Below are 21,782 nucleotides of genomic sequence, written 5' to 3'. Positions count from 1 at the left end.
GGTGTGACCAGCAGACCAGACCTCGTGTTCCATCACAGCCATAAATAGCCTTGGCCTGCTGTTAGTGACTGAAGGACGGGAATCCAGCACCTCAGTTTGTGGGAGCTTGTGATATTTTTCTGTGATATTTATCACAACCATGTCAACTAGATAGCTATGCCCTGGTAGCAGTTCTCTTGACCCATTTCTTTAACATTTTTTCAGAAATTGTAAAGCCTTTTATGGCATGATATGTATGTAAAAGCAGAAATAGGCTTGAAGTCCGTTTGGACGGTTTTTAAATTCCGTTAGTGGTCTGCGGCACTTACAGTAGATCACATGAGGTGCATGAGGCCCTGTTGAGGTTGTGTCCTGCCTAGTGTACCAACACCTAGTGAAGAAGGTCTCATTCAGCAGCTTTTTCTTGACCTACAGCGGCAAGCGATGAAAAACATTAGGTGTGTCTCAAGAATTAAATAGGTAACCAATTTAACACTTTCAATCAGAGATAAAGCTTTCAAGCATGTCGTTTGGATAGCAACTCTGATCTTATGTTCATGTTAAAAAAATAATTATGAAACTGATACTAGCAACAAACATTTTTTCAGAATTGTTTTAGGAGGCTATACTGCCATCTACAGTACGACATGAGGTCCTTCTGTCAAGGCAAATTTTTATTCAGTCAAAACTGTGATAATGAATTTGACAACATAGATGTTAATATAATTGTATAGATTGTTTTCCTTTTCATAGCAAAGTGAAGTGCATAAAGGAGAGTATGGGTCAAGAGGGCGGTGGGATCGGGACATGGGTCGAATTGGACTCGAGGTCCTTGTGATCCAACAGCTTTTATAGATCCAGTGTTTTTTCACCACTATAAATACATGTGCAACATTGTGAATGTTAAAGAATTTGAACGGACCTTTTTTTCTGTAACAGAAAGGTTATGGTCGTTAAAGTTTCTTGATGCATCCAGCCTGACATGTAACATTTGGAAACCTTTATTTTTGCAATAATTATTTTACAGGATCCGATACAGTGCCTTCACTTTGCACTGTACACCTCATTACGCCTACATGATCATGGCACCTGTAAGCCCATCTGGGTTTTTTCAGTCTGTCAGAGATTTTGAGCAGGACTTGCTCTTGTAGCAGGTGGCTTTGAGTAATTGATCATGCTTTGACCCAGCGGAAAAAGCTCCGGTCTATTTGGCAGCCTCAAAATCTTGTGTGTGTGTGTGTGTGTGTTTAATCTAGTGCTTTATATGATTCTATAGCTCTTTTGAACTGATCTTGATTTGTTTCAATCCTATCCACGATTCTAGTGTATAACAGACAGCATGAATTGGTTTTTGTGAAATCTTGTTTGATACATCAATCGATGACATATTCCTGCTGCATTAAATGATGCAACAATACAATTTATAGCATATAAATATTCTCAACAATTGCTGACGCAGCCTACTATGTACATCCATGTCAGAATGCTCAGTGTGCGCTCCCAGGCTCTGTTGTTGTGTAACAGCTCAGATGAAATCACAAAACAAGAGTGACTATAAATCTCCTGTGAAATTAAAAACATTTTTAGAATTGCAGTTTTAGAATACTATATCAATTTAGCTATTTAAAAAAAATCTTTTTTGTTTCCATCACTACAAAACCCTGGAAAATTTGGTCCAGTGTATGAAATTTAGCAGTGTATGAATATCGGTGAGGTCAAAATTTCAATCGACAGCTCAGTCCTCCCCCACTCCCTTTCGAAGCACTATGGCGGCTGACACAGCACTTAGATGTCGTCACGTTTTCGCTTCTTTGCTGAAGGAGATAACATATTTATGAAATGTGCTCTGCAGAGCAGTTTGTCCGTTTAGGGCTACTATAGAAACAACATGGCGAATTCCGTGCAAGGGGAAATTCCGTGCAAGTGTATGTCGATAGAAATAGCTCATTCTAAGGTAATCAAAACATAACGCTTTTTTACGTTAGGTCTTTATACACCTCTGAACACATAGTTACGTATATTATATTGCATTTCTGTCAATAAATTCTCCAAAAAAATACACACAGATCTTTAGGCATTTTTGTTGTTGTAAATAAACTAAACAACAAAAAAAATATGTCTGAGGATCACCTCAAACCATTCTTCAAACGCTTATCGTAAAACATGAATCAATATCCACATAATAATGGCCATGATGGTCCATAATGGACTGAACGATAAAATGGTTTACAGTTTAGCAAAAGGCTGTGCATTGATGCATCGGTCATGGTTAGCTATTATGTTTCCATTAAAATAATTTGGAGCAGTGTTAAATGAGTCCTGAGGTGTATATTGTAGAAAATTGCCTTTTAAAATATGACAAAATAATTTAAACAAAATAGTCCATCATTTAAATGAATCCTTCAAAGATAAGAGGTACACTTCAGAAAATTGCTATAAAACCATTTTAGTGTCAGGCTGTTTTTATTTGACTTGTCAAACAACAGTAATCAATAGCAGGGTTGCATACTATTGTTGAGCATATGGCACAAGGCACAATATGTTTTTTTTGTTGTCGACCTGTCAGAAAGCATTTTTGGTCCCATCCGTCACACTGTCACTTAATTACAAGGCTGTCAGCTTCAGAAGTGACTGTGTCTGAGAAGCTGATGATGTATTTAGTTAGCTACTCATACAAACCTTGCCGTCATATTCAGAAATGAATTACCCATTTTTCTCTGCACAGTGACATTCTGCATGCTTGTATGAACATGAGTCCCACATTTTTATTTCAGTCAGGGTAAATGTATTGCCTCTTTGATGTGCTAAATATGACTTTTGTTTTATAAGAAAACTGAGACGAAATTTCCCTTTATGCTGCATTCTTGGAAGCCTTCCGCAAATGGTCAAATGAAAACAGAACATATGTAATGTTTTGTTCATTTCCATTAGATCTCTGTTTCAGAATAGACAGTTAGATCGTTCTTGTTTTAACACAGGTGTCCTATGGTGTGAAGTGGGGTAGGTGATGCTCATTATTTCTAATTGGCCCAGAGGTCATGGTGACACGGTGTGAAGAGGAGCAACTGATTTGCCCTCCGAGTGAGATTTCCTACATTGCCGAATGAAGACAAATTAATGCCCACTTAATGGTAAAGGTCAGTTTGCATGTTTGTACGGCATCACATTTTTCTAACCACAAGCAATCTTTAACAAATCCGTTGGTCTCTATTGGTAGTCAAATATATGCAATCTTGTGGTTTTTAAGCCTGAGGCACAAATCTGTAATATTAGACTGACTGGTGAATCTTTAAAATCAAGCTGTGGCATTTCCTATGAAGCTCATCCACCCATAGCAATGTATTACCAAAAGTCTGGACACCTTTTCCACCTACAGTAATGGTATAAAAACTGTAAAATAACACAAATTGGACGTATGTATTGAACAAAATGTTAAACAAATTCAAAACTGTCATGTAGCTACTTTAACACCCTTTTTCAAGTTTACAGGTCTGTACATTTATTCAACCAACTTGATTTGGCATTGCTGCTTTTCCTTCCAGTCAGGCCCAAATTATCAACTTAAAAATACATAAAAGTTCATAAAATATGCAGAAACAGCAGCACCACATTTCTTATGTTGTGATATGATGCAATATGAAGATTAAGTTTTAAACAAAAGAGCAACTTTGTAACTTTTCAGTCTGAACCTGCAGAAATCGCCTTGACACCTTAAGAAGAAAAATTACAGAGCAGTATGAAATTCTGTTAGATTATTCCTGACTGAACAAGACCATGTTCATTTTTCCTTATCTTCACCTACCAACTTAACCCAGTCCTGACAAATCCAGCAAATCATTTTATAAACTGCACTGCCTTTCTACTCGGTTGCTTTTGTGTAATTGTGATGTTATGTTGCTTCTATATGATTTTATTCATGATTATGTGTTTTTTTTTCTTTTATGTGATGTATGCCACTGTTTACCCATCAGAGGAGTGGTGCACAGATGGAAAAACAAAGAACTTTATGAAATGCACCATAAAAGCAATCAGTGAATCCAAATGATGCTGCATGAGACACAAATGGTGTGAATTGAATTTCAAACATACAGGTGTGAAATTATGTTACGTTGCATGCAAATCTTAAAAAACACCATAATTTATCCTGAGCATTCAAGGGCAAATGTGTTTTCAAAGGTCTTTGAGTTTTAACCCTTTATTCTATTCAACTAACTATGGATTTGACATTATGTGTATATCTTTATAAGCCAACAGCAATATTATATTTGTTCATATAGAATTTATACTTTCTACTCTCCATTTCTCAAACTTTCTTTACAAAAAAGACTTCATATTCAAAGAGAATTCAATAGAAATGAGATTAAACACATGAAAGTGTGAAAAGAGAGGTCTGAAGGATCTTTCCTCATCTGCTCCATCTTTCAGCCCTGCATAATGACTAATTAACTGTGCACCAGGGAGATCTCAAAGAATATTAAACAGCCATGCATGATGTTCTCAACAGTGAACAGTTTATATTAATGATGAATTCTTATTTTTAACTAAAAGGAATTTATATTATGTAATTTATTATTGTATGTGCATAAGTAAAAACTCATTCATATTAAGCATTTGAGAAAAATCTCACTCTGAGTTTACTGAACTAAAATTCATCCATAGCATTATTCGTAGACTTCGTAGTCGTGCATGACTGATAAGGGATGTTGAGGAAGAGAAACCAGTATTATTGCGATGATGTCTTTTCACTGAGGTAATCATTCGGGCATCTCATTGAATGTAATGACAAGCAGGTCAATCAAACAGCTCTGTTTAAACCAGACTTCTGTGTAAACTGACAATAACAGAATATTTCAAATGGAAATGATTTACATTTGGAAATGGTTGTTTAATGAATTATAAAAAATGACTTGAGAATTAAGGACATTTTAAAGGTATATGCAGACACTATTCACAAGTTGTAGTGAGTTTTTTTCTTTTTTATGTCCATTTTTATGAAACTAACATTTTAATAAAGAAACCTTTGCTTAATATCTCTGTCTACAAAACTAATGTCACATGTCTTCATATTAAATTTTACAACGGTAGTACAAAAGTGTTGTAATTCTACACTGTAAAAAATCCAACTTGCAAAATGTTCTCCCTACAAAGATAAATAAGTAACTTGAACATAGAATTTTTAGTTAAAGGAATCAAATGATTGTTTTGCATATACTGAAAAAAATTAGCCTAAACATGTTTTTAATGAAGATTATTTTGCTGATTGGACTTAGATTCTCAAGTGTTTGGCCAAAATGCGTTAGAAAGTTTGCCCAAATTACAAAACAGTGTATTCTGAACAAACAATCTTGCAAGAGTTTTAAAGTTCCCAAGATGCACTGCAGCATGTTCAATTATTTGTTTCTTATTTGTTTTTCTTTTAAAGATTAGTGATTTAGTTCTTGCGGGCTCAATTTATGCTTTACTGTAATATCGTTGTTACTGTTAGTTATCTGTTGTGTTTAGAGTTTATTTTAATGAATGATGGTTTTTGACTGTTACCATGGTTGAGGTTTGTGTGTTCAATGTTGAGGTGTAAGTGCATGACCGCTGGATTACAATGACATTTCTTGAAACTCTTATGTGAGTAGCTGTCACACATAAGAGGTCCTTGAAAAGGTCCTTCATAAAAAGAGGAAAGATCCCCCTGATACCTTTATACACATGACATGTCATTCAAAGGAGGCAAGGAGCTGTGTAATTTTTCTTGAAAATTAAGTATAAATGAGAAATGCTGAAGGCATATAGCCCCATATGAAACTTGAAGACTTGCTATAGAAATTCTGTTGCAGAAGTTTGTGGAAGATCTGAAGAAAATATTTTTTCTGAAAAGAAAAAAACACCTCAAGGTTCCTATTCCCAAATAAAGTTTCTTTTGAGTTAATCGTTCAGAAACACAAAAATGTATTACAATGTTGGCATATTTACAGCCTATAAAAGTACCCTCCTTCATGTTTTCGGAGTGCCTGCTTTACCTTTGCAATGCACATGCAGTCTGAATTTCAAGATGTACCAGACTGAATTTGTAAATGTCACGCACACACGCTTTTAAGAGCTGAATAATCCATGGCAAACATTCATATCAAGTAAAGAAGTTCTTATCTCAAGAGATTTTATTTCTGTACTGCTATTTTGAATAAACATTTGAACTCCTTTTGACACCAAGATTGTTGTAAAAGTTGGATTTGGTTTAATTTTGCATGCAGTTAAGATACATACAACTTACTATACACACACCATGTAAAGTTTAATATTGAATTCGGTGTCTGTTTTATGCCCTATATACAGTTTTTCTGAGTTGCTAAAACACATTTCTTGAAATAAAAAAAAAACGCTCTGGTGTGGCGGATCCAGCCTTGACAAGACTGCACGTCTATGTCACCACAGGCCAGTTCAATGGCCTGTAAGAGATTTTCCCTGGTATATGGGTTTCGGTCATAGACTTTCCACCACCATGCAGAGAAAAACTCTTAGGTTGAGGAAAGGGCTGTATGGAGGAAGGAACACATTTATAAATTGCTGATTGTTGTTGAACCACTGACGTATTCGGACACCACGGTGAAAGCTCACATTGTCCCAAACCACGACATAGACAGGTTGCACTTCCTGCTGATGATTCTGCTGCTCTCGCTCAACCAAAGCATTTCTTAGACCATCCAGAAATGTGAGAAGATGTTCAGTATTGTATGGCCCAAGAGTTGCATGTGCATGGAGAACCCTTGATTGCTAATGGCAGCACAAAGGGTGATATTGCCACCACGCTGACCAGGGACTTGGCCAATTACATTTCTCCCTCTCTTTCTCTTTTCGCAAGATTGAATCCTGCTTCATCAACAAAAATCCATTCATGGGGCCTTTCAATAGAATCCAATTCAAACACTCTGTAAATGAAAATAAAGTCATTTACTGAAGCGAATGATACTGAAAGACTTTTACAATAGTCTTTTGTATGCAGTCCTGATTTACATCCACTACAACCTATTGCACTTTACAGTAGCTCTTGGCCAGAAACTCAGAAGTGCACTGCAAGCATCAGTGCTGAAAATTTCTGAGTGTTTACTTACTTGCACATACTGACGGCATAGATCTTTGACCCTTTCAGAGTTGCGCTCAAAGGGTACTATGTATACTTGCTTCATGCGTATGCGGTTACGTTGGAGGACACGGTCTTCAATAACTCTTTGCTGAATTTCACGGAGTCGGATGGCATTGTTTTGACGGATCATATCAACAATGAGAACCTCTTGCTCTTGGGAGAACATATAGCAGCTCTTCCACCATGATGTGCTAATCTTGCAATTCTACAAAATTATGAATATAAAAAAAAACTTACATGTAGTAAACATGATGGAAATTACTTCCAAACATAAAGTGTTGTGAGTTTGGACAGCTTTTCTTTACTGTTCACTTTACAATATTGACAAAGTGACTCTTCGTACTCGTACTCTTCCTCTACCTCTCACAATGTTATCCATAGCTGATGGATTTACCATTCCATCTGTGCGCTTTGGACCATTTTGTATCTTCTGATCACTGATCACCATTGTATCTGTGATTTTGCAACACAAATGCATCACAGTGCGATATGTGTTTTAATGAGTGAGAATGTGTTTAGAGTTTTGCAAAAAGATTGCATGAGATTTGCAAACAGTGTCTAAGTGCCTAAACTTGTTTAAGGTTTTGCAGAAAGAGTGATTTATTCGACAGATTGGTTTAGGCTATTGAGAATTTGGTTCAGAGAATGGGGTTTAGTGTTTTAGCAATTCAGAAAAACTGTAATAGTAAAGCCCTATAGCTGTTAAAATGTGCATGTGAAACGCTCCTTGTAGGTTAAACATGTTCCCATTCAGAAGTGATGGACACATGCAGTGAGTACAATTGAGACTATGAAAGAACTGCTTTATAGTCTTAACTTAAATCTAATCCATAACAGAAAAAAAAGAGGACCAGCTAAAGTCTGTAATATTTTATAGAAACGAACTTTAGGATTTCATAGTTTTCTGCTTGATGACTTTGACATCGATTTTATGATTGACTTAAAGTTATTTTTTCAATGTATTCTACATTATTACATGATTCTGATTTGACTGCAGACCAACTATTGCTTTAAATGTCAGCCTTCATAAAGTCGATGACAATATAATATTGTAAGAATCCTTCAGGATTATGTTAAAAATGTCAGCCCTTATATACGGAAAAGAACATTCTTTCACTGTTTCTATTTTGTCCTTTTGTATGTCAGTAATATTGTTTCTAAGCAACCATTACAATGTCTGTCACACTCTGTTGAGCGGGAAAACGAAAAAAATCTGTGACAAAAGAAGGCAGTATCTCAGATACAAGTGTAAGAGAGCTTAAAAATGTCTGATTTTATTTTGAAGAACATGATCAAGACCACAAACACGACATGAAGTGACTAAATCGAAGGTTATGATTAGCCTTGCATTAGTGTTTTTTACTAATGCTAAAGATACCCGAATCAGTTCATCACAGAACATTAGAGATGTCAAGCGTAATAAATGCATTTCTTGCTGAGCCAAAGTCCTTGACTATTCCAACTCAAATAAGATTCACATCAGTAAAGAGGAGACTGCTTGTGTCTGTTCTTCTGCCCTCAAAGAGATCTGTGTTTTCATGAGTTCATTAAGGAAAGAAAAGTCATGTCATCCCCCTTTCATCTGTAGCGCAATCAAATTTCTTTCATGAACTGACAAGAAAATAAAAGCCAAACTAGGGGTTCTTAGTAAGAGTATGGTTGATTTTAATTGCCCTGACACTGTTGGAAGTCTGACAATGAATATAAACTGATTCTGTAAAGTTACAGTCATGCTGATTTTGCCACCAGAGTGTGTTGATTTGATGCTTAATTGTTGTATGACAGTCTTGATTGTGAGGACAATGTTTTTCTGAACAAGTTTGTAATTAAAACACAGACAGAACCAAAATGCACAAAGCAATTATTTAAATAGCATGACTTTATGAATCTAAACACTGCATGCTAAACATGGTACTAATAGGCTACATTAAAAAGGCTAATTAGGCTAAAAGCCTACATCAAATAGCAAAGATCCAACAGTGATGTTCTAGACGTCAGAAAAAACATAAATGAATGTTTACATAGCTACATGAGCAGAGCTTATTCAATTAATTGTTAAAAAGTGACAAAATACATGACGTAATATTAACATGTTTTATATATAATATTTATAGCTCCTTTCTGTTTAAATTTTACATTTCTGTTCTAACATTTTCAGTATTACAAAATAAAGCACACCAAACTACAAATCCCAGTGTCCTTTGTGTTGGCGTCATCCACACGCGCCGAGGCGTCTGGTCAAGTGCAAAGTTTAAAAGGTATGTATCGTGCATTTTAGATCGAAAAACATGCCTTATAGTTTCGATTGAAGCGTTGTTTACGTGGAGGAAAGACACACATAAAGAACTTTTGTTGTTTTGCACTATTGTTAGTTTAACGGTCATTTGTTATGAATCGACAGGAATGAACTGTGACCCAAAAGCATATTTTTAGAGGATTATACAGGGAGACACATCTTTGTCAATGGATTATGCAGGGAGACATAGGTGACAAGTTTGAACATACCATATAACGTTACCATTACTACTGTTGGAGATGCACTAAAATGACAAGACTCATGACAACAAATTTAAATGATCTAAACCTAGCTGTTTTTTTTATACTATAGGAAACAGAATATAACAATATACGACTATAGGAAAGTAATTATGTGTTGTTCACATTTGTTTAGTCTCAGTTGTACACCAGTAAAACACGAGTAACTGTTTTGTCCAATGAGCAGACCCCATCATGGCTCTGGCAGGGTTGCGAGTGATCGAGCTGGCGGGTCTGGCCCCAGCGCCATTCTGCGGGATGATACTGGCAGACTTTGGTGCAAGAGTGATCCGGGTAGATCGGACAAAAATGGCAATGACTGTAGACACACAAGCCCGAGGAAAACAATCCGTGGCATTGAACCTGAAAAGTCCTAAAGGTGTCGCTGTTTTGAAAAAACTGTGTGTCCAATCAGATGTGGTACTGGAGCCCTATCGCAAAGGTCAGTGTCTGAAAAACTCTCTTGCCCTTTCATGCTTGTCAGTGATGCTTTCAGCTGTATGGTGGCAAGGAACATGAACTTCCTTTTAATTGAATAGCCTTTCCTGTGATGTCTTTGAGATGTTTGTTTGTGACCTCCTAAATGTCTCTGGATATGATAACCTCATTTCACTGGTATGAAATTATGCCAACTGGCTTCAGGCCCCTGATAAACTGTAGAATTTAAAGTGAATCATGTTCAGTCTCTTTTCCTTGAGATTATTTGTTCCCTTTGTATTATTTTTTTTATTATTACTGCACTTTTGATGAAATGGTGGTTACCAAATGCATAAATATACCAAATAAATAAAAAACTAATCATCGTATTAACTAACATTTAAACATATCAAAACATATAAATAAAAAAGTATATTCAGTAATGCACATTGTGTTGCAATTAGTTCTTTTTGTTTGTAAATTATCCTTTTTTTGTTGTGAACCGATTAAAGGCGGGGTGTCCGATTTCCGAATTACACTTGTTTAGACAAAGTGGGGCCGAGTACCAAAACATCCTTGTAGCCAATCAGCAGTAAGGTGCACAGTGCAGTGTTTGTTTTGGTGATTTGAACATCAACAACGGCAAATAGAAATCGGACTCCCCGCCTTTAACCTTTGTCTTTATTGTGCTTTGACTTTGTCTAAATTATCTGTGTTCTTTTAATTAAACGCATTGTTGATGAATAAAAAAGATGGCGATTGCACGATTTCCATTTTTTCCTTATTGTAAATGCAACACAAATTATTTGCCTTAAATCAAAACCTTACCTTATTTACCTTTTATTTAACTATGCATCTTTTTCTCATTGCTCTCTCTGGTGTAATTAAGGTGTTATGGAGAAAATGGGATTAGGTCCCGACGACTTGCTAAAAGAAAATCCACGCCTGATCTATGCTCGACTCACCGGCTATGGTCAGAGCGGATCTTATTCCAAGGCTGCCGGGCATGACATCAACTATTTGGCCATGTCAGGTAAAGTCCACTGTGAGCTTTATCCAGGTGTGGTGTAACTTGGCTAATGAACCCTCTTGAAGTGGCTTTAAAGGGACAGTTCACCCAAAATATATTTGGAAGAATGCTTGTAACATAACAGTTCTTGGCCCCCATTGACTACCATAGTCAATGTCATAGTCAAAAGTGCCCCAGGAATGTTACTAATGGCACTCTTTTAAAACATAGTTCAAGACAGATACACAGTCCATTAACAGGGACAGGGACAGTTCACCCAAAATAAAAATTCTGTCATCATTTACTAACCCTCGAGTTGTTCCAAATCTGATGAACAAAGAGAAAGATATTTGAAAGAAAGCTTGTAACCAAACAGTTTTTGGCCACCATTGACAACCAAAGGAAAAATAGCTTTATAAACGTCTTTGTTCTATTGAACACAAAAGATATTTGGAAGAATGCAAAAACAGTTTTTGGCCACCACTGACTACCATACTAGAAAAAATTACAATGGTAGTTAAAAGTGTCCTTGTACTGTTTGCTTTCCTACATTCTTCAAAATATCTTATTTTGTGTTCAACAGAACAAAAGACATTTATAAAGCAATTTTTCCTACTATGGTTGTCAATGGTGGCAAAGAACTGTTTGGTTACAAGCGTTCTTCCAAATCATTCTCTGTCTTCATCAGAACAAAGAAATGTATACAGATTTGGAACAACTTGAGGGTGAGTAAATGAAGACAGTATTGTTATTTTGGCAGGAACTGTTCCTTTAAACCCATTCACATGCTTTTTTGAAGCAGAATAAACCTCAGAGACTGCACTACGTGAATTTTTGGTGGATTTCTTAATTTTAAAAGCAGTATTTGATTTCTGTGCGAACTTAAAAAGTTTGAGATGAAATATAGTATAGGCCTATCATCAAAATCGTTTTGTAAAAAGTAATTAATTACTAGTTACTAATTACATATTCAATAGTGTAATTAGCTTACCGTACAAATTACTCTCTCCAAAAAGTATTTAGTTACTCATTACTAATTACTTTCTATATCCTATATCAACCTTGATTTAGTTAAGTGATTCAAGGATAGACATGAAGCGGCTTATTTAATTCATTCAAATAATAATAATAACTACATAAAGTAGTATTATTAACTGACCAAAGTATTACAAATGTGAGAATTATACATTAAAGCACGGATTTTAAAGTTAGACTTTGAATTTTGATGTCAATTCCACTATTGCACACACATATATTACACAGAGTATTTACTTGTGTAATAAAGTAAATACTTTATTACACAAATAACTGTACTTTTTCAAGGGAAAAGTAATTAAATTACAGTAACTAATTACTTAGTAACTAGTTACACCCAACACTGTATACTGTATATTAAATTTGCTGAGAAAAATCCAGACTTAAAACACCAGTTTTTTGTAACGGACCTAACCATTGAATAGACATTGAATAGACAATAGGCTTACAAAAAACAGCGTATTGTTTGTTTCCATATCACTAAACACACCTGTCATGCTTCTGCAGTCCATTGCAATTGAGTTTGTCATTTATGTCAATAAAGGATTGAGGACCGTTTACACAAAACATGTCCTCACATTCCTGCATTTTTTTCCTGTTCTGTCCATTATGGTTCTCTTCATTCAGATGTTTCAATGCAAGAACCCATCTTGTATGAACAGTCTGTTGTATGTATCAAACTTGAATGAACTGTTTCACTATTCTATAATAACATGTATACTAAAAGCCACGGTTCGGTCAGTGTGGGTCATCTTGATATTATCTGCATTAAGAAATAACATTTGTTCGAACACTTATGGATTTACCAATTGTATTAATACCAATGAGCAATATCAGAAATATTATTGTGCTGTACCTCCTAACCGCACATCCATATTGCGATGTTCCATTAACACTGACTACCGTACATTGTTGTGTTACAGTCTTTTCATTTGAGTTGAGTTGTAAAGGGCGAAGTTGGCCCAATTAATGCTACGATTGAGATGATGTTGGGTCACATATGTAGCACAATACATGACCTTGATATTGTGTAATACACAGATTTAAATTAGATTTTGAGCCATTCGTTTTTCTAATACTATGACCTTATGCACTACAACTTTACAATAAGCATTTTTGCCAAAGTATCTGTAACAACACTGCTCTCACTGGGTCCTTCTTGGTTTAATCATTGTGTAATATAAATCAATAGTGGATAAATAGTGTCTGTTGCATTAGATTCTTACTTATACTTTTACTGCCTTGATCTCCAGATTTCTTCTCTCTTCATAGGGCTTCTATCTATGCTGGGTCGTAGCTCGGAGAAACCTCATGCTCCAATGAATTTGATGGCGGACTTTGCAGGAGGTGGTCTCATGTGTGCGTTTGGGATTGTGCTGGCTCTCTTAGAGAGGAGCAGGTCTGGACAGGGCCAGATCATTGACGTCAGCATGGTGAGATTGTCCAACTCGCCTTAAATCACCACCTACCCACAAGTTGTTCTTTTCTTCTCTTTGAAATAGCAGTAAAACAATTTCCTGTGTCCCATTGAGTTTTTTTAATGTAATCATAATCGTGCTGTTTCTTTGAAAGTTAATGAGTTATTGGATAAAAATCTGTGGTGTGCTGTAGGGATGGGCAATATTATATAGTTTGCGATATACCGTTGGAAATTCTCCCCACGATAGGAATGAGTCTTCCAGCGATATAAAAGATAAATCCTAGTTGATGACGTATTTCTTTGTGAGACCCATTCACAGCTCATATGCGGAGCGAAAACGGGCATAGCAGAGGGAAGACGTGAAGCTGAGAAAGAGTTTTCAGAGCGCAATAAAAGAGGAGCTCTAACTCTCGTGAAGGATGGTACTGTAAATGCATTCGAGTTAATGTTTAGTTTCACTTTCATTTTGTTTAATTCGTTTGTTAAGTATTTGTTGATAGTCATAATACATTAAAACACCACAACATTTAGTTTGGCTAAAAGTCTTATACAGGATGCATGAATGGAGCGTCCCGTGCGCAGCTCGTGCTCACATGGGCTTTCATAGCGACACAGCGCGCACCGTACTGATGCCTGTTTACATCCAGTACAAAATGCGAGTTTGTATTACGTTGTTTAAAATAGGTTTATGAGCGTATGACAGCGTAGACTATTTAATTCGATTTCTTTCATCCGCATTTTTCTGTTCTCTTTCTGTGGCGCGAGTCATAGACAGATAAAGTATGTGTTTCTGTGAGAAGAGGTCACCATTATATTTTATATTTACAAAAATACTGTAGGTATATTTTAGGAGCTTGTTTGATTTGGGGTATTTCTGAGGCTCTAGACTACATGCAGCTACTATCACTTGTAGCAAAAAAGGTGGATGGTGTCATAGTTATATTGTCATTCGTATCGTTATCGCAACAAATACCAGAAAATAAAGTGATAGAGTTTAAGGACCATATCGCACATCCCTAGTGTGCGGGCAGCCTTTCATTTTATACTGTTAAAGCTAGTTAAGAATAGAGCTGTGTCATTAGCACTAAAAATCTTTTCCTCTGACAATTTTGACTAATTATTTCCTGTTACAAACCTTGAATGTCTCTATCTTCATTTTCTAAAGAATCTGTAGCTGTTTCAGTCTGTTTGTATCATGTGTCTAATACTAGGAAAAAATATTTTCATTAGGATAGGTTCCTGTATTATTAGAATAGATATTTGCCATTTAAGGATGTCCTAGAGAAGAAAAAGGCCATGGTTTTACCTTTATCCTTTGAGAATAACATGCTATGTCATGCATTCTGACTTCTTTACACTGTTAAACGTGCTGGCTTCTCATGCTTAACACGGTCCACTTGTTAAAAAACGAGTTGGACGTATGACGTAGTATTTCTGTGCTTGACACACTCCCCCAGCACTCCAACTTGTTTCGGAAAGTTTTTTTTAAAAGTCTGGATCCCTGTTTCGTAACAGGGATCCTATTCCTGTTATTGGGCAATTCTCACGGAAAAGCACGACAAGGCGCAAGAAAGAGCCCGCCCACGCGCCAACGGAAGAGCGAGACCCACTTGCCATCAAGATTGTCTGCGCTGTGTCAAGATTGGCTGCGCTGCAGCTTGTTGCTCTTACGATAGCGAAGTTTAGGTGTGTCTGTTTGTTCACATCATTTCAGTGATGGATGTTATATTTGGAGATCGTTTGAAACTGATAGATGGCGCGGTCCCAGTGCTAAAAGATGCCGGACATGAACTGCACTCGGCACGTACGTGCATAATTCTGTAGTTCCGTCCCACTGCCTGCCTCCAGCAGCTCGTGTTTTTCCGGAAATAATCGTATAGCTGTATCTCTCTTTTATAAATTTGATCAAACTAAACACTCTTCGAAGATACGACGTATGCAATACTACTGTATAGGTACTCAAGATTAATATGCGAATGGCAGAAAGAGTTTGAGAGGCAGAGTGTGTTACCCGATCTTTAAGGATTCAATGTACCATTATTCACTTTGAATGCCAAAAACCAAGTTACCTACCAAATTGTGTAGTTATTCAAATCTATTTACCCTTGGGGATTTAAAAATGAAACTATAAAATATTTAGCTGCAAAGCTCATAATTAATGCATGCTCAATATGAGAATTAGACCCAGTGAGGAGCAGGTCGCCCATCTGTGGAAAACTGGAATATGCTTGTATTTATATTAGCATCTGACATTTTCTCATGAACTGAGGCAAGTGCTTGCTCAGGGCCCTTTATTGCTTTTCAGGAGCAATTGTGGTGGGAGAATCACTGCTCACCAGCAGATATATTTGCTTTATATCTGCTGGTGAGCAGTTTGAAAATCATATGATACTGTAGGTTTGATTTTTTTATTTAGGGCTGTAAGGAATATGAAGAGCAACCTGTAATATTTTGAAAGAGGACACAGTGGACAAATTGCATTTCTGATCGATTCTAAACGCATTTGTTCATCACAGAAAAGAGAGTGGCTTTTTCCTCCCTATACACTGAAGTAATATTAATTTGGGCTTTATTTTCATGATGAGTCATTTCCTTTCCGTTTTGTGTTGAGTCATCCAAGTAAAAGGGAAAGGAAATAGCCTATATTTTAAGGCTTACTTGTACATTTGTCGGTTCATTAAAGTGCCCTGTTTTTTACGCTTTGTTTTTTCACTGCTGAAATATAATGATGATTAGCAATCGCTATTCTACTTAATAATTAAAGCTGACCTTCACTTAACCCGGACTGCTTTCTTGTGTTAGAAGACCTCAGCCAGACAATAAACCTTCGATTTAAGGCTGTGTAATTTGCTCTAACAAAGTCAAATATAAACCCTATACATTATTAGCCATTCAGATGTGGTGCAAAGATGTGTTAATGAAAAGCTGCTCTGGATAGCCCTGAATGAGCTAAGCTATAAATCAGTGTGGGCAGGAGCCGTGATAATGATTATTAGATGTTGGCTTGTTTGTTCCCGTGAGAGGCACCTTGGAATTCTATTAAAAAACCTAGTTTGATACTCAACTCATGGTTAAAAACAGGGCTTATAACAGTGACATTAAAAGTAACTGTTATAAGCCGTGTTTTTAACCATTAGCATTGCACAGTTACATTATGCACTTTGTTTGAGCTGCCCACATTGCTGATTAAAGGGATATTTCACAGGCAGAACAAAATTTCCCCATGTTTTACTCACCCCCAAGGCATCCTAACTGAATATGACTTTCATCTTGAAGAATAATGCAGTCGAAGTTATTTACATTTACATTTAGTCATTTAGCAGATGCTTTTATCCCAAGCGACTTGCAAAGAGTTCAGGGAGCAATAAGCGATATGTCATACAGGAGCAATAATACAATAGGTGCTAATACAAAGTTACTAGTTTCAACAAAAGCTAGACCACTACCTGTTGAAAGAAAGAGAGAGGGTTAGTTTTTTTTTTTTTAATTTGTCAAGTATTCACAGAAGAGCTGGGTTTTAAGTAGTTTATCTGTTGTGAGAGATGTGGTTGACCGGACCGAGTTAGGAAGAATGTTACACCAGGAAGGAGTTGTGAAGGAGAATGAGCGGGAAAGTGATTTCAAGACGCCGCTGGTTTGCTGAATGCAGGGTTCTTGATGGGGTGTAGGAGTGTAGGAGGGTGTGAAAGTATACCGGTGCAGATCCAGTGATAGTTCTGTAGTTCTTTGCAGGAAGAACAGCAAGGAGAGCATTTCAGTTGTCCAACCTTGAGATTGGACAAGGAGTTGTGTCGCAAGCTCAGTGAGATAGGGTCTAACCTTTCTAATGTTGATTAAGGCATATCGGCATGACCGCATTGTCTTTGAAATGTTCAATTCAATTCAATTTTATTTATATAGTGCTTTTCACAATGTGCATTGTTCCAAAGCAGCTTTACAGGAGCAAATAAGACAAACACAGAAAGGTAAAACACAGCACAGTGCATGGTGTTTATAGACCAAGCAAGATCATTATAATAAATAATATCTAATAAATAAATGAATAAATAAATAAATGCATCCTCCCGGTGAGCAAGCCAACACTGCACTGCTGTGGCGAGGAACCCAAACTCCAATGATGAATAAATGGAAATGTGATCATTGAAGGAAAGCTGTTCATCAAATATGACTCCGAGGTTCCTGGCTGTTTTGGAAGGGGTGATGGTGAGATCGTGTTGCACCGTGGGGTGTGCCGGAAACACGAGTAGTTCTGTCTTGGCAGGGTTCAGCTGGAGGTGATGCTCTTTCATCCAAGCTGAGATGTCTTCTAGGCAGGCTGTAATGCGAGCTGCTACAGTGGTATCTTCTGGGTAAAACGAGATGTAGATCTGGGTGTCGTCAGCGTAACAGTGATACGAGAAGCCGTGTGCCTGTATGATGGGTCCCAAGGATGTCATGTAGATGGAAAAAAGCAGCGGTCCAAGCACCGATCCCTGAGGGACCCCAGTGATCATGTGGTGAGCAGTGGACAGCGAGCCCCTCCATGACACCCTGAAGGATCTGCCGGAGAGGTAGTATTTGAACCAGCGGAGAGGAGAGCCTGAGATTCCTAGAGTGACAGGGTTGCTAGCAGTATCTGGTGATTGACAGTGTCAAATGCTGCAGATAGGTCTAGCAGAATCAGGGCTGAGGATTTACAGTAGATTCCACTTTGGCTAGCCGCAGTGCTTCTGTGACCGATAGCAGTGCAGTCTCAGTGGAGTGGTTTGTTTTGAAGCCAGACTGCTTGTCATCCAGTTTGTTCTGGGATAGGTAGGAAGACACCTGGTTGAAAACTGCCCTTTCAAGTGTTTTTGCAATAAATGGGAGGAGAGAAACAGGTCTGTAACTGTCGGTAGTAGAGGGGTCCAATGTGGGTTTCTTAAGTAGGGGCGTGACCTGGGCCTGTTTGAATGTGGATGAAAAAGTGCCGGTGAGCAGGGAGGTGTTGATGATGTGTGTGAGTGCAGGTGTGAGTGTGCTGGATGTGGCCTGAAGGATATGGGATGGGATTGGGTCAAGGGGACAGGTGGTGGGGTGGCTGGAGAGAAGTCTGGTGACTTCAGTGTCAGTCAGTGGGGCAAAGAGGAGAGTTCAATGTTTGAAGTGAGGGTAGTGTGTACCGAGGTCTGAGGTGCTGAGAATTGTTTGCTGATGGATGATGTTTTCTCTGTATGAAAATGGATGGATGATGTTTCCCCTCTGTAGTCAAAGATGAAGTGGGCGGGGGAGGCGGTGGGCAAAGAAGAGAGTTAACAATTGAAGTTATAATACCACGTATCATTTTACTTCCAAGCGGTAGAATGGGAGTGAATTGGCGTCGACTTTTGAAGCTCCAAAAAGTGCATCCATTGATCAAAGAACTGCTAATATATATTTTAATATATTATTGTTAAATAATAATAATGCATTATTATGATGATTATTTTTAACCGTAATGATATATAATATTATAATATATATTAAAATGGCAATACAATAAAATAAAATTTAAAAAATGTTGATTGATTGGCATATGATGATTGATTTCTGACATTGGATGTTTTTTATGAATGCCCCCTGGTGTTTCTGTAGGTGGAAGGTGCAGCATATGTGGGCTCCTTCATGTGGAAGTCCCGCAGCATTGGCCTGTGGAATCATCCACGCGGGGAGAACCTGCTGGATGGTGGAGCGCCGTTTTACGATACATACCGTACTTCTGATGGAAAGTACGTGGCGGTGGGTGCAATAGAGCCCCAGTTCTACCAACAGCTTCTTCAGGGTGAGTGTCGCTTAAAGGACATTTAAATACAGTTGACATGTTTGACCACAAGATTCTCAGGGTCAGGATGTTCTCTGGATTCAGGTTTGTTGGTTTTGCACAGGCATGCTTAAGAAGAAACCACAGGATGCTTATTAGTATGTGCATAGGAAGGACTTATCCATAACCCCTGATCTTCCAAGAACAAATGCAGCATACTTATCTTGCTATGAAACCATAATGACTCTATTGCTATTCATCTTTGACCCTTCGATAAAGCTCCTCCCTTTAAAAGTCACCTATGGGTACTACAGTGTTACTAATAGCTCTGCCTTCATAATATCTCTGTCCTTCATGATCCTTGTCCTTTAAGCTCCTTCATTGATTGTATCTCTCTTTTGATAACTCCGTTGGCCCTAGGTCTGGATTTGGATCCTGCCGACTTGCCGGCGCAAATGAACGTATCCGATTGGCCGAAACTCAGACAGACGTTCACCCACGTGTTTGCCACCAAGACACGAGCAGAGTGGGGTCAGATCTTTGACGGGACGGATGCCTGCGTCACCCCAGTGCTTTCACCGGATGAGGTGGTCTCGCACCCCCACAACCGAGCGAGGGGGTCGTTCTTAAAGGACGCTCACGGGGAGATTAGTCCCCGACCCGCACCCGTTCTGTCCCGCTCGCCTGCAGAACCCTCTCTCTCTCGCGATCCCTTTATTGGGGAACACACTCGCTCTGTGCTGCAGGAGTATGGGTTTGAGAAAGATCAGATAGAAGAGTTTCTGTCTGCTGGTATTATAGAGTGCAAAGAAGCTAAAGCACGCTTGTAAATTGAGTCTGGCAGGAGATTCATTAAGATAAGCAACCAGTGATTCAGTGCTGAATGTCAGCATGGAATCTTAGCGACTGTGAGAAGGGCATTTCGAAACAAAAAATGGCTTCTTCTGAGCCATTGGTGCCTAATTTGAGAATAACTGATTTTAGGCTGTGATGTTGGGTAAAACGCAGTAAATAGTTAAAAGTCCAGTAATTGCAGAGCTTTTGTGTAATTGCTTATGGGAAAGTCAAGTGGAATTTAATGAAAGCCAATTAAAAATATTCTGTAACAGTTTAAACATAGTTTTGTGGGGAAAAGCTCTTGTCAAGGAAATTCAGTTCTGTTTCAATTTATAAAGACTATTTTGAATTATTCACAAAATGTGAGTGCATTTTATTTGATTTGATCAAAGAGTTTTGAATTAAAAATCCTGTATTAATAAGTGCTGGTATGAAATGCCCAGTGTGAGTCAGAGACTGTTTAAATACGTGAGTTATTTGCCTTTAAATCATCCTTTACAAAATGTTGGCAAGCACTGGTGAACTAAAATATTGGTGTGAGAATGCAACCAGTTTATGTTTAAAAGTAAGATGATTTTTATTCTTACCGATCATACCACCTGTTTAAATGACAGAAATTTGTAATGATACAGATGCTCATATTTGCTTTTGATGTTTTTTTGCATGTGCAGCCTTTATTTTGCACAATAATCTATTAAAGGAGTAGTTCACCTTCAAAATGAAAATTCTGTCATCATTTACTCACTCTTGTCATTTCAAACCTTTATGACTTTCTTTCTTCTGCAGAACACAAAAGAAGATATTTTGAAAAATGTTGGTAACAGAACAGCACGGCCCCCTATTCACTTCTATTGTAACTGATGCAAGTGAATGCAAGTTTTCTGTTCTGCGGAAGAAAGAAAGTCATTGAAATGACAAGAAGTTGAGTGAATGATGACAGAATTTTCATTTTGAAGATGAACTGCTCCTTTAAGGGATAGTTCAACCTATTTTCTCACCCGCTTGTCGTTTCAAACCTGTATGACTTTCTTTCTTCTGCAGAAGACAATAAGATAATTTGAGGAATGTTGGTAACCGAACAGTGGCAGTACCCATTTACTTCTGTTGTATGAACACAAAGCCAATGCAAGTCAATGGGTACCGCCTTTCTTCAGTTACCAACATTCTTCATTCAAAATATCTTCATTTGTGTTCTGCCAAAGAAAGATAGTCATACAGGTAAGAAACAAGAAGGTGACTAAAACATAACAACATTTTCATTTTTGGTTGAACTCTCTAAATTCAGAGCTGATATTTTAAAGATCAATGTTTGTATATTTTCTTATACTTGAATGTATTAAATCCAGTGGATTTGCACTGGGTATATTAAAATTGACATTACATTTATCATTTCCTCTTTTCATTTCTGCAGTCATCATTTTGCTCTTTCTGCTAATGCAAATCCTATTAGTGAAACTGAGAAACGTGTTAGATGCAAATATTTCATGACTACTCTAAGCTTAAAATCTGTTCTCGTATATAAAGAGATTTGTGTGGAATGTGACATTTTAATCCACGTGGCACCACTGGTAAACCACATTTGACTTCTGTAGATGAAGAATAGTTGATGTTTTGTATGAGGTCATTGGAACGGCCAAACTGCAGTTCACATGATCTTTTA

General features: G+C 37.4%; 1 protein-coding gene across 3 annotated transcripts; it reads left to right on the top strand.

The window, feature by feature from the left end:
* Positions 1 to 1,748: 1,748 nt before the first annotated feature.
* amacr (alpha-methylacyl-CoA racemase) lies at positions 1,749 to 21,491 on the top strand. 3 transcript variants are annotated; one of them, XM_057360168.1, is made up of 8 exons: positions 1,810 to 1,933; positions 2,958 to 3,116; positions 9,270 to 9,369; positions 9,834 to 10,088; positions 10,953 to 11,096; positions 13,380 to 13,540; positions 19,120 to 19,306; positions 19,706 to 21,491. In XM_057360168.1, the coding sequence occupies exons 2-8, from the start codon at positions 3,108 to 3,110 to the stop codon at positions 20,113 to 20,115; spliced, it is 1,266 nt and encodes a 421-aa protein (XP_057216151.1). In that variant the 5' UTR covers positions 1,810 to 1,933; positions 2,958 to 3,107; the 3' UTR covers positions 20,116 to 21,491. The 3 variants fall into 3 exon arrangements, with proteins under 3 accessions (XP_057216150.1, XP_057216151.1, XP_057216152.1); XM_057360167.1 differs by lacking the exon at positions 2,958 to 3,116 and having other exon boundaries at positions 1,749 to 1,933; XM_057360169.1 differs by lacking the exons at positions 1,810 to 1,933; positions 2,958 to 3,116; positions 9,270 to 9,369 and adding an exon at positions 9,396 to 9,597.
* The last annotated feature ends 291 nt before the right edge of the window (positions 21,492 to 21,782 follow it).

Source organism: Triplophysa rosa, linkage group LG19 (assembly GCF_024868665.1).
Source record: "Triplophysa rosa linkage group LG19, Trosa_1v2, whole genome shotgun sequence".
NCBI lineage: Eukaryota > Metazoa > Chordata > Actinopteri > Cypriniformes > Nemacheilidae > Triplophysa > Triplophysa rosa.
The sequence above is the reverse complement of the archived record's forward strand: the minus strand, read 5'-3'. Positions and strand labels throughout refer to the sequence as shown.

Coding starts and splice junctions, on each gene's coding strand:
- amacr (XM_057360167.1), top strand. CDS start 1,868: ATGGCGAATTCCGTGCAAGGGGAAATTCCGTGCAAGTGTATGTCGATA. Junction 1,934..9,269: donor TAGAAATAGCTCATTCTAAG/GTAATCAAAACA, acceptor TAACATTTTCAG/TATTACAAAATAAAGCACAC. Junction 11,097..13,379: donor CAACTATTTGGCCATGTCAG/GTAAAGTCCACT, acceptor CTCTCTTCATAG/GGCTTCTATCTATGCTGGGT.